This window comes from Lampetra planeri, chromosome 18, assembly GCF_965212315.1.
Source record: "Lampetra planeri chromosome 18, kcLamPlan1.2.h2, whole genome shotgun sequence".
Lineage (NCBI taxonomy): Eukaryota > Metazoa > Chordata > Hyperoartia > Petromyzontiformes > Petromyzontidae > Lampetra > Lampetra planeri.
The window spans coordinates 7,810,368-7,823,093 of NC_136124.1; the positions used below are offsets into that span (position 1 = coordinate 7,810,368).

Here is a 12,726-nt window from a genome sequence, read left to right on the forward strand (position 1 = left end):
CTTTTCGACACAACACGCCGGCTTACGCGTCTAAATCTGCTCGGACACGGTGTTAATCATTAGCAACTGCGTTCGTGCCCTGAAGCTCATATATCCATCACGATACAACTTTGGAGCAGCAGCCATAGCAACAGCAGCAGCAGCTTTGTTCAGCATGATGTCCGACATTTCGCTCTGCTAGCTGAGAGCTGTTCAATTCCCGACGACCGGTTTTGATATCGCTCTCGACCGACATGGCCGGGAGTCGATGCACTCACCGCCGCGCCCCTGCTCTGTCCAATTCCTATGGAAGTTTCAGCGCGTGGATCAAGAACGGCCAGTCGCCACGCCGAACCGCTCGTTGTCCAGCCCGGCAGTACCCCGGCGAGCTATTTGCATGGGGTTCCTTCGTCCTGTGTGTGTGGGCCTTGCTTTGGGATAATGGACCTGTTTAGCCCGAGAATTTTGATCGATATCTAAAATCCCGGAATAATTGCCGTCTTATCTGGAGATTGCCGGAGGCAGAGGAGTCAGGGGCGTCGTTCGCTGGCATTTGTGGGAATCTGATTCCGCGCACGGTTTCATATTGATCCCCCGCCTTTTCTTCCGCCGCGCATCTCCGCCCAATCCGCAGATTTTCTTTCCCGTAGCTGCGCAGAACGAGCGCGCGTGCACGCGAGCACGCGAGCGGCTCGCGCCGTCGTGCCGCGGAGGGCTTGGGTTGTGCCGCCACGCCGGGGAGAGCACCGGGTTCAGTGCCGGGGCAAGTGGCCTGCGTACGTGCGCAGCTTGAAGAAGCCCGGTGGAAATCTTCAGCCTTGCCGCGCAATAGTGGTGTCGGGCAGGTGCCCACTCGCTCGGACGTGGCCTCCGCAGTCGCTCGTTGCCTTTCTGTTACGAAGACGCAAAGAGGGGATGTCCGAGGGGTTCAGATTTTTGCCAATTTATCTTCTTGAAGTCCAAGGATGGCGACACACCACGAACGATCATTTCGTGCTAATTTAGCGGCTTTCAGTTTTCTTGCTCGTGGCCGGTCGCCCATGACCGTGCTCACGAATTTAGACAATTGAAGCAAATCTCCGTTGTTAAGGCAGCAGCCGTAATGCCCCCCGCGTGCGCGAGACGGAGGAACGTGCGGGGGGCATAAGTGTCGGGGGCAGGGAGGGCACCGCGTCAGGAAAAAATGGAGATGCAAATTTCATCTGGTGCCGGCTATCACTTGGCGGCTTCATTGTTGTCTACAATGCTGTCAGCTGACGAGCCACGAAGCCACGGCTGGCTCTCATTATCCCGCCAAGGGGAGGCCTTGGCAAGCGCCCTGGCAGAGTCGTCCTATGAAATTTTAATGCGGAGTCTTCGCTCCGCTGCCTCTTCCAGAAATTTTTCATTATCGCGGTTGCCGACAAGTGGTGACATTTTATGTTAATTCCCCTTAATAGTGTCATCGTGCTCAATTGAGGGAAGAAGAAGAAGAACAAAAAAGAATCTCTGTTTGTGATAAAACGATTAACAGGCAATGAACTGTAGGTTTTATTTTTAAGTAGCTGGGAAACCAAGTGTAACTTTGTGCGTGTTTGCTCATGTGCAGTGTGTGCTTACAGCACCCATGCTCTTGATGAGATCGCCAAAAATGTAACGCACCAAAATATAACTCAAATAGGCCATGATTTGCATAATAATTAACGCGATGAACGGCTATTCGGATTTTTTTTTTGTCTGGGGAAAATGAAACGGGATTCCGGGGGAGTCCAGGCATTGGCGGTGGATTCGCGCGTACAGTGCGCGCGTACAGTGCACGTGTGGACTTGCAGGGATTGAAGCCGCTGCTGGACTCCTGCCCTCGTCCGCAGTTCAACCTTTGACATGTTCACCACGATGAACTCGATGGAACTTGACCTTTGACATCTTGTCCTCCTTCGGTTGATCCATCTAAGAATAAAAGTTTGCCTTTTTGTGGGAGGGCGGGGGTTGCGGGGCGGGGGGGGTGGCGGGGGGTTGGCGGGCGGGGGTGGCGGCTGAAATCATTTCCTAGAAACAAATTGGCAAGTTTGCGTTACAGGCGGGCGCGGCTATGCCTAATGGAGATTGCAAATTTGCGCACGGCCCTTTGTGTCCGGGCAGGCAATTAAAGTGTGTTTGCGCATTCGTTGGCAGAGGAGCGTGTAATGAATTGTATTATCACATCAGATGCGGCCTTGCCTTTGCGCTTTTGCCTTGGAAGTGCGGGCACTGGCGGTGTTTGAGGCAGCCGCGCGCCGCGGACTCGCTGGCGAGAGTTAAACGCGCTTTAATCTTCCTCGTTTCGCTCTGGGTCTGCATTTGATGCGTTTCATCAGCGAGAGACACAACCCTCGCTCCGTTGCCGGGCCCCATGTTTTTTTGTTCGATTGATTTTCATTTTTCGTTCTCTCAAAACCGCCGATGCGGAGCTGCGGCGGGCGCTTCGCGGCGCGCGGAACCTCGCGGAGAAGCCGACAACCTGCGACACGCGGATGGGTCCCGCCACCGCGGGGTTCTGCTGCCTCTCGGCTGCCGTGAGAACGTTGGGGAGCGCCGGGGAGCTCTGGGGAGCTCTGTGGGGCGCTGGGGAACGCCGGGGAGGATGCGTATGCTGGCCACGAACTATGAAGCGAGTCTTCTTGTCGTATGGCCAGGCCGAGGCAATGTCGTTTGTTCCGTGCGGCTTCTCGTCTTTTCGTTGGTATCGCGCAAGCGGGTGCCAGTCACTCTGGACGTTCTAAGTCGCCGAGCGCGGTTTGCGCCGTGTGTGACTCGGTTGAACGTGACAGGTTTATTGCGATGAACGAATGTGTCCTCGCAAAGGTAAGCATCGCACAATCATGTTCGGTGCGCTGTGAGATGATTCCAGTCGCGCGGAAAGATAACAAACACAACCCTCCCTCCCTCCTCAAATTCCTATTGCGCATCTTGAAGAAGTGATTAAAATATGTGGCAGAGTGGCTCAGAGGTCAGACCGCTGAGCTGGCACCGCTGAGATCCTGGGTTTGAATCCAGGCAGCCAACTATGACTGAAGAACCGGGTTCTCAAATTTTGTGAGTCGATGGTCTCTGATGACTGCACGAAAAACGTGACATTACACTTGGCGCTGGATTTATTTCGTATGAATTCCAGCACATTGCCGTGTCACAAATCTTACTTTCAAACGCAGAGCCAGTAGGGTCATGCTGGCCTGAATTGTGTGGACCAGAGATCACTTGCGGGGACCTCGGAGGTAGCTCTGAGCTATCTACTTTTGTGGGCCGTCCTCTTGCAGTGCTCCGCGACACCTTTCACGAGCCGTCGCCAGTGGCACAATGAACACGAAGTTGGGGGGAACGTGACAGAAACGAGAGTTGGGGAAAGTGAATTAAGTCGAGTTACAAATTCCATCTCTGCATTGTTCTGTGCACCGCAGATATGCAATTATCTCATTAGGGTTTAGCAGACCTGGAGAATTTTTTATTCCTTGTAGCACTCACAAAATTGGGGATCCAGCTCTTGAGGAGCCACTCCCCACCGTTACTCCATCTGTGGATACCCAGTCCCCAATTACGACCTTTCATTGTGCTGCCACTCCATACACGCCCACTGCCGCCATGCAGATGCATTATTTATGCCACCCATTGCGGGCATACGGTGGCGCGCGGGGTTTGTTAAAAATGCAGGCGGCACACGGGGCCCTGGTTTCGCAGTTTGGGCGTGAGGTCTTGAAAGAAGCTGCATGCGGAAGGGGACGGATTCTGTCTCAAAATCCTAACTGCTGCCACCACCTCCCCCTCTTCAATGTTGCCTAGGCACAAAAACAAAGACCCCCCCCGTATAGTCTTAACAAACTGTTGGAGCAAGTGCTGTTAGCATGCATCAATGAAGGCTGGCACAATGATTACACAATGCACCGATTACTCATTTGAGGCTGAGACGACCTAGGGGAGGCCCAGGACTGGTTCAGATATTCACAAGTGGTGTTGACCGTGAGCGGGAATCGAACCCGTGTCACCGGGTTCGTAGCGCACCGTGCTAACCGCTACGCCACCGCTCCTCGCATGCACGCACACGCACGCACACACACATGCACACATATGCTCGGGCGAGTGTATTCCCACACATGCCTCTAAAGGCACTGATGGTGCTGCGAGCACAGCTTTTGTTTGAACAGCAAGTTTACCTGGTGGCACGCAGCTAGCACCAGCGGCGAGTAGTGTCTCAGCCGGACTCGGGGGTGGGGTGTGGGGAGGGAGGCCTCCGTCCAGCAGGGAAGTCAAACTATTGTGGATTGACGTTACGGAGGCGTTTGTCATGTTGTACGAGTTTTCATGTTCGAGACGCCACTGACGTGCTTTACGGCCCAGGACTGTCCCACGCCTCGTGCGCACGACCACCGGGCGACCGTGCTGAGCCAGGCCGGGCCCAGCGCAATCCGGCCACCCACTTTGAGAGTACGCTTCCCCGTCGGTTCCATAACTGGGCCACCGGGCGTCCGCTTCTCTCACGGTGGCACCCGCTTTGTTCAAAGGAACTCAAAAACAAACGCCTCGTGAAAGACCCAGCGCAGAAGTTCCCTGGGTTTGACCTTCCACAAATCTCACGGTCTACCCTGAACTGCATCCGCACAAACCATGGCAGTAGATGCGGATACCTGATGCACAAATGGAAAATGTAAAACTCTCCAGTTAGTGTGCGACTGTGGTCGTCCAGAACAGAGACCGTACGACGCATGACGACGCAATTTATGAAGGAGACATCACGGCGAACGAAGAAGAAGACCCGCTCAGAACCCGCGTTGAATGGGGCTGACCCCGTTATGAGTCGTGATGACACGGGAGACGAAAGTGGCGTCCGCGTGCCGTGACGTCACACTGTGTATTGCGTTGAAAATACTAAATACACAGCAAAAGAGCGTTTGATGTGAATGTATATCTTTACACATATATACACATAAATATTAACATTTGTATCTAATGCCGTTTTGAGACTAGGTTCAAAAGAAAGCTGTCTCTGGTGTGGATCAATCAATTTCAAAGACAATGCATATATTATCAGAGTACGTTTTTTGTTTGCATTCTGACCACAAGTATTGTGGTTAATGCACACATGATTCCTCGTAAAAGGTTTCAGTTTGGTGTTTGAACATCTTAACACCTGTTTTGTTGCCAGACAAAAGGGGAAAAACCTATTCTCATATTAACATTTGCCCAACCGAAACCCCTCTTGCGAACCTGGTTAAAGCACAGCTGCTTTGCCCGGTTTCGAACGGAGGATGTAAGCGGTGCCCGCTGGGAACTACTCCGACCTCTCCGCCACCCTGCCCCCCTCACATCAGGTCACGGTCTTTGAATCTGCTGACGACGGTCGACATCCACACGAGGTCCCGCCAGCCGTGTCGGGGTTAAACCCCCCACTCAGCATCGCGCCAACGCTTCTCCGTAACCACACTGATTTATACTGTACACTGCAAACATTCAATGGCACGTAGATAAAAAAAATATGCATTCCGTTTTTTTTTTACTTTGGAAGCATGTTTAAATATTCATGTTGTTTTTGCACGAACCGTTTTTTTTTCAGAATCATAATGGATTGCTTTCCAGATTCCTCCACCGAGCTCAGTCATTTGTACATATATTTTATTTAATGTATCATTAGTCTAAGAGAGTAGTTGTTTAGCCTTCGTGAATGATTTTTACGAGGTCTTTGCGATGCCCGGCGGTGCCAGCCCACGGCGCGTGTTCTCCACGAGACTGTTTGGCGACGACTAAACGCTCGGTATCTGAACTCTCGGTATCTGAACTCTCGGTATCTGAACTCTCGGTATCTGAACTCTCGGTATCTGAACTCTCGGTATCTGAGCTCTCGGTATCTGAGCTCTCGGTATCTGAGCTCTCGGTATCTGAACTCTCGGTATCTGAACTCTCGGTATCTGAACTCTCGGTATCTGAACTCTCGGTATCTGAACTCTCGGTATCTGAACTCTCGGTATCTGAACTCTCGGTATCTGAACTCTCGGTATCTGAACTCTCGGTATCTGAACTCTCGGTATCTGAACTCTCGGTATCTGAACTCTCGGTATCTGAACTCTCGGTATCTGAACTCTCGGTATCTGAACTCTCGGTATCTGAACTCTCGGTATCTGAACTCTCGGTATCTGAACTCTCGGTATCTGAACTCGGTATCTGAACTCTCGGTATCTGAACTCTCGGTATCTGAACTCTCGGTATCTGAACTCTCGGTATCTGAACTCTCGGTATCTGAACTCTCGGTATCTGAACTCTCGGTATCTGAACTCTCGGTATCTGAACTCTCGGTATCTGAACTCTCGGTATCTGAACGCTCGGTATCTGAACTCTCGGTATCTGAACTCTCGGTATCTGAACTCTCGGTATCTGAACTCTCGGTATCTGAACTCTCGGTATCTGAACTCTCGGTATCTGAACTCTCGGTATCTGAACTCTCGGTATCTGAACTCTCGGTATCTGAACTCTCGGTATCTGAACTCTCGGTATCTGAACTCTCGGTATCTGAACTCTCGGTATCTGAACGCTCGGTATGTGACACCGGGGGCCGTGTAGGCGAGGGCCCAGCAAACCGCGCAGCCACACGGGGGCCGTGGGTATCAAGAGTGCAGCGATACAAATATATCCGACCTGGCCAAGGGACAGCCGCCACCTTTCACCGCCGCGACTGCAGCGCGCGCGTCTCTCTACGCCACCCATTAACGTCAGCTTATGACCAAGGCCTGTGTGGAAAGCAGTGCAGCAAAATCCATTGTTGTACTGCACTTCTACACTCCCACGTTTGTGCAAACCACTTGCACTGGCACACAGGGGATATTTGACCAGTGCGGGCGGGTTGCAGTGGCTATACAAACTGGCCGTATGTGTATGTGTATATTTGTGAGAAAAGAAGGCTTGCGCTAACACCGGGGCTGGCTTGCCCCCTGCCTTGCCTCGCCCTCCCATCCCTCTGCCACCTCCCAGAGGCGACGTTCGACGTGGCGATGCGCTTCCTGTACGAGCGCCTTTCAGAAGATGCGCGAGGTCATTCCCAACGTGCCCTTCCAGATGCTGCTGCGTGGCGCCTACTCGGTGGGATACGCCAACTACCCCGACAACTCCGCCTTCGAGTGAGCGCCTCGCACCCACCCCCCGCCCCTCGTGGTGGCAGCAAGATAAACCGGCGCCGTGCGCCGTCAGTTTTTTTGTCGCGGGGCCGAGGCGCGCGTCGAACGTGTGCATCACGGGACCCGCGGCGTGTCCCGTGATGAACACCGACCACAGCGGGCGCAAGCCCCGTCGGCCTTGCTTGCTTCGGCTGAATGGGGGGAACGCTCACCTGTGGTCAGGCGATTTGGGAGCTCGCCTGTGGACAGGTGGTGATGGGGTGATTAGCTGTGGTCGGGTGACTGGGCCCTCGCCCGCAGTCGGGCGATGGGGCGGTTAGCCGGAGTCAGGTGACGGTGATCAGTGATGACAAAGTGACGGGACCCTCAAAACATCGCCTATTGTTGACGTTTCGTATCGGGGCATTGCTGTTAACGAGCGAGTTGAGTCTTTACAATGATACTGCAGTTTGACGTGCACTATGTGGCACTCTGGTTCACGAGTAATGCAAGATATATCATAAGTGTAGGATTCTCGAAGTGTTGTGCCTACCTTTTATAGAACATTACTATCTGGGGAGCATCTCACAAGTACAACTATAGTTGGGCAGTCCAGAATAAGTAACCTGGGGCTCTTTTTATATCAGAACGGCGAAGGCACGCAGGGAACATGATGTGAGCAGAACAAAGCTACGTGAAACCCACAAATATTCTCGCAGGAAACTGATACAAGACGCATAAATCCAGGCGCAACAAAGATTTTAGGAGACATTTATTTCACGCGGAGAGTTGCCACCGCATCTGGCAATTTACCTCGCTTGCCCACCGACGCTGGACCGGCTGATTTATTTACGCGCAGCGCGCTTTGGCGGAATTAGAGTCGGTTTTCTGCCCCGTGGCTCATTTGGATATTCATGTTGTGCCGTGTTGCGGGGGCACGCGTGTGAGCCGTGCCGGTCCGCTTATTGATCCCAGTGGTGGCACGAGATGGATGGGCTGAGCGGGTCCGCTGCCGCTTTTAAACTCTCCCTGGTTCTGCCATGGAAGCGCTGCGTGCGTTCCCTGGCACGGTGATACGTCAGCCGATGGCGCCGGTAGCAGGCTGGGCCCCTTCATGACTTAAAGAGGCCATGCGGAACGGAAAGCTTCGTGTCTAGGAATACCTTCGGAGGTGATGATAATCATCATGATTATAACAAGAGCGACGTAAATTGATTAGTCTCAGAGAACCGCACTGAGCGTCAGGTTTCGTTTGTCGAGAGGATGCTATGTTGGGATGTTTGGACAATTTGCTTCGGTAGGCTCTCGCCATGAGTCCGGCGACCAAGGGGAAGGCCTCTGGCTAGGTGGTGGGAGACTGCTAGGCCACATTTCAGTGGTCACGTGGCGACTGTATGTCAGCTGCGGGATCTGTTCGAGGGTATCTAGCGTTGGCAGTGAGGTGTGATGGTGGCATGAACAGCTTCGCCCCTCACCGCTCACCACAACTCCACGGACATTGTGGGGCTGCGCGGGCACTACCCGGGCACGGCGATCCACGTGCACACTCACGACACGGCGGGCGCCGGGGTCGCACCCGTGTTGGTGGCGGCCGAGGCCGCCGTGGACGTGGTGAACGTGGCCCGGCATGGGCTGCCCTGGTGGCCTCGCCGCAGGGCACGGAGCTCGACACGGGTGGGTGTGGCAGGAGTGCGCGGCTCGGGGCGGACGCGGGCGGGCGGGCACCACCACCGCCTCGCAGGTGGCTCTCTGAGTTTCCGGGTCGTGCCGTGCGTCGTTTGGCACGTTGTCCAATGTCGAGCTGCGCACACTCGAAGCTTGTTCAGGAGCTGGATAGAGTCGCTGCGCAGTGGTTAGCGCGTTGCGCGATGAACCTCGTGACCTGAGTTTGTGAAGAAGCTGTCCGCATGCGGAGTGAAAGATGTCAGGCATGATGCCTGTACAAGCTGCAAACACACCGGACAGGTATTGGACGGGCAGAAAGGCGCGTCAGTGTCGGGGGGGGGGGGGGGTGTGCGGAGAGCGAGACGCGGCGCTGCCCACCGCGCGTAGGTGGTGCTCTTTTATCGATTGAAGTGCTGTTTTAATTGGCTGCTGTAGTCTCATTAAGACCGTGCGCAGTTGCTATCCGTTCTGTATTTTTGCAGGACTTTTCCTTCTTGCTTCTCAAGTCGAAGTGCTTATCGACTGAGCGCCCACGCTCCTCGAATATTTTTTTATTTGTGTTTTTTTTAAATGCCAATTATATTCCAATTGTGCACGCATCTATGAGATGAAGAAATCCATGTGTCGCGAGGAGCAGTGCATCACCACCACCACCACTCCCGGAAGGTGACAGCACTGAACTACTTCTGAAGAACCTCCTGGAGCTTCTTTACAACACCAAGAGCAATGACTTTCATATGCCTGCATCACACTTCAATCAAACTGAACATTTTTATTCCACAGCTGGAATTTTTCCAAATTAACAGATTTTCTTTTTTTTAATAACATGGCTTTTTTAATCAGCAGGCATGAGTAAACCGGGCCAAGGCTATGAAACCCACTACACTCGAGAACTCAGTTTTATCTCAGCAGTTCCAGCTCAGTGCTCTTGACATGGGATGAATCTCCTGAACCACCTCACTGCCCCCTCACCCGTGTTCTGTCTTTAAAAATCTTGCAAAGCATGAGCGGGGCAATGGTGAGGGGGGGGGGGGTGGACATTGTACTCACCCGGATTGACTGCTCACGAATCGGCCTTCACCGCCAACGAACGACGAGCGTGCAACCTCCCTCGTCGCTCAGGAGACGTGCGGCCTGACCCTTATCCTGACCCGGTCGCTGCGGAGCGCTCGCCGTCATTTCCAGTACCGGCTCAATAACACGCGGGCGCGGATCGGACTCCCCGCAGGCATCGACCTGCAGAATGTGTTCGACTACAGCGAGTACTGGGAGGTGGCTCGCCAGCTGTACACGCCCTTTGACTGCACGGCCACCATGAAGTCGGGCAACTCGGACGTGTACGAGAACGAGATCCCCGGCGGCCAGTACACCAACTTGCACTTCCAGGCGCACAGCATGGGGGTTGGACACAAGTTCAAGGAGGTGAAGAAGGCCTACGCCGATGCTAACAAGCTGCTCGGGGATCTCATCAAGGTGCCGCCCCCCCACCCCGCGCCCCCTGCAGGCGCCCCCTACACGCACCGCTTGCAGACGCCGCTTGCACACGCCCCTGCATGCACGGCAGAGTGTAAACTATTTAATCTTTCCTGTGTCCTTGCAAATAAGGCACGAGTCTCCCGCCGGTGAGCTGCCAGAACGCACCGCCATCACCCCCCCCTACCCTCGTTGTGCCCCCCCGTGGCTGCCCCCCCCCCCCACCGCCCGGCCGCAGGTGACGCCGTTGTCGATGATCGTGGGCGACCTCGCGCTGCAGAATGGCCTGACCCGCCAGGAGGTGTCGCTGCCCAAGTCCGTCGTGGAGTTCATGCAGGGCACCACTGCGCAGCAAGGTGAGAGTCCGTCCAACGCTCCGTCCAACTCCCATCCAGCATCTGAACCCTCAACCTTCCGATTGAGGAATGCTCGCTCTACCGCTGAGCAGACTGGCCCGGTTAATAACATTACGACTGACAATGCAGTATTATTTTTCTTCTGCGTCTCGTCGACGGAGTTAAACAAATGCTGCCGAGTTGCCCAGTGCCACCGGCAAGAGCCCTCTGCCAAGAACACCGAAGGACCCGTTGTGTGCGAGCAGTCGGGTTTAGCGGTGCGACATTTCATTGCTGGTAGCCGTGGTGCCTGCGCGGGTGCCGGAGCCTGCGCGCATCACCTGGTGAGCCCGGGGCAAAGTATCCCCGGCCACACGGCGTCCCCAAATACTCTCGTTGTCATTTCACTCGGCGGAGGCTCGTATCGAGCCCCTAGGATGAGGGCAGTGGTCAAGGTCTGTATCGGGGATGCGCGTTATGAATTATTGATAACCTGTCATGGGACTTCTAAGCCACAATACCGCGAGGTTACTTACACTTCAAGGGGTAGACGCTTCTGGGCGCTGCACACGTGGGCTTAATTTGTCAGTGTTGTGCCCAGAAGGAGTCTCGGGCAACTTCACGAGTACACGGAACGGGAGGGGGACGTTCATCAACTTTCGTGAGTCTGGCGGGCAGTGATGGGAGCGCTCCGTTATTATCGGTGTTCTGTTGAGTGAAGGCAATTTGGCGAGTGCAGGGAGCGGGTTGGGGGTGGGGGTCGGGGTGGAGGCTGGGCGGTGCCGTGGCGCGGCGGAGCGAGGCGCGCTGCGCGAGTGATGGAAATGACGGTGTTTGGAGCGGACCCCTCCATGACTTTCTCCCCCTGGGTAAACGCGTGCCTCGTCGGTCAGGCCGTGTGCACCGCCGGCGTGGCGACGTGGCCGCTCTGTTTTAACAACGATGAGGACGGCGAACCACAACGACAACAACGACAAAGAGCAGTGCTCGTGTTTATGAAACTGGCTGGGTCTAAGATGAGTCGAGCGCTGCCGGACGGCTGAATTTGACAATTGGAAAGCGACACGCCGGCCTGCCTGCATCATTTGGGCTGCGCGTCACCCGCGATGGCCTCCGGGGCAAGGGACAGTGACCCAAACAAAACGTAAGCAGCAGACGAAGCGTACGCAGAGAAGCGTGGAGAGGCGTTTACTTGGAATCACTGTTGGGAAAGACCGGAGCGCATGGTCAGGGAGCCAAGCGCGAATCGTGAACACGATATTGACCGTTAGAGAACGTATGTGGGCGTGGGCAGGACACGCAGCTAGAGGAGGAGGACGATGGCCAGCGGGATGAGATTGATTGACGGCCAGAGAGGGCGTGAGACGGATTGCGGCGTGGCGTCGCCTCCACATCCCCGAGGTTTTAGTTTGGCGTGAGCGATGGGTCGTAGCGGTAGATGCCATGCTCCGGATGCCGTGTAACTAAATGGATGCGGGGAACAACTGGTTGTGAAAGGTGATGCAGATGCTGAGCCACCGAAGGCTGTAAACGCTCTACGATGGGTATAATAAATCCACACAATGCTAGCATACGCACGCGTCTACCCCGAGGCGCACGTTACTTCTCTCGTGCGGACAAGCGATCGCCGCCTGCCCACAGACCGCGCGCACACACGGACGCACGTGACGCGCGCAAATGAACGCAAAACCACGAAATCGGACAAACTGCTGCGGGTAGCGAGGGCGGCGTTTGCGACACGAGGACCGCGGTAGAGCGCGTGGGCGACGCCGGTGGATCGCCGACGGCTCGCGGGCCGACGCGGGAGCCATCGCCGGGGTTCACGTTTGCGTGGGCGCTCGCCCACCTCGTCGTGAGCCGTGAGCGCGGCGCGTCCCCCAGCTGGTTGAACCCCTCGCTCACGATGCGTGCGGGGGGCCGGCGCGGCGCAATCGTTCGTCGACCCAATCGTCAGGACCTCCTCCCCCCCCACCTCACCGAGGACTTGTGGACAACGCTTATAGCTGTTAAGCAGTGCCGGGCAAGTCGATCGATCACCCCTGCAGAGCGTGCAGAGGAGGGCGGCTCCGGCTCCCGCCCCTCCTGTTGCGCGTGACCCACGGAGGGGTCGTGGCGTCCTGCACTCCAGCCGGTCACTCGCGACGAGCCCCGTGTCATCCCGCTCTGGCGGCGCACGCGGG

General features: G+C 55.3%; 1 protein-coding gene across 1 annotated transcript in view; it reads left to right on the forward strand.

Moving 5' to 3' along the window:
• The window catches only part of LOC144723738 (pyruvate carboxylase, mitochondrial-like), a 65,828-nt gene that overhangs the window by 39,147 nt on the left and 13,955 nt on the right, over positions 1 to 12,726 (forward strand). Inside the window, 8 exon segments of the mRNA XM_078602672.1 lie at positions 6,952 to 6,988; positions 6,990 to 7,097; positions 7,189 to 7,265; positions 8,536 to 8,691; positions 8,694 to 8,747; positions 9,967 to 10,211; positions 10,450 to 10,558; positions 12,636 to 12,655. Of these exon segments, the coding sequence (XP_078458798.1) occupies positions 6,952 to 6,988; positions 6,990 to 7,097; positions 7,189 to 7,265; positions 8,536 to 8,691; positions 8,694 to 8,747; positions 9,967 to 10,211; positions 10,450 to 10,558; positions 12,636 to 12,655 (806 nt within the window).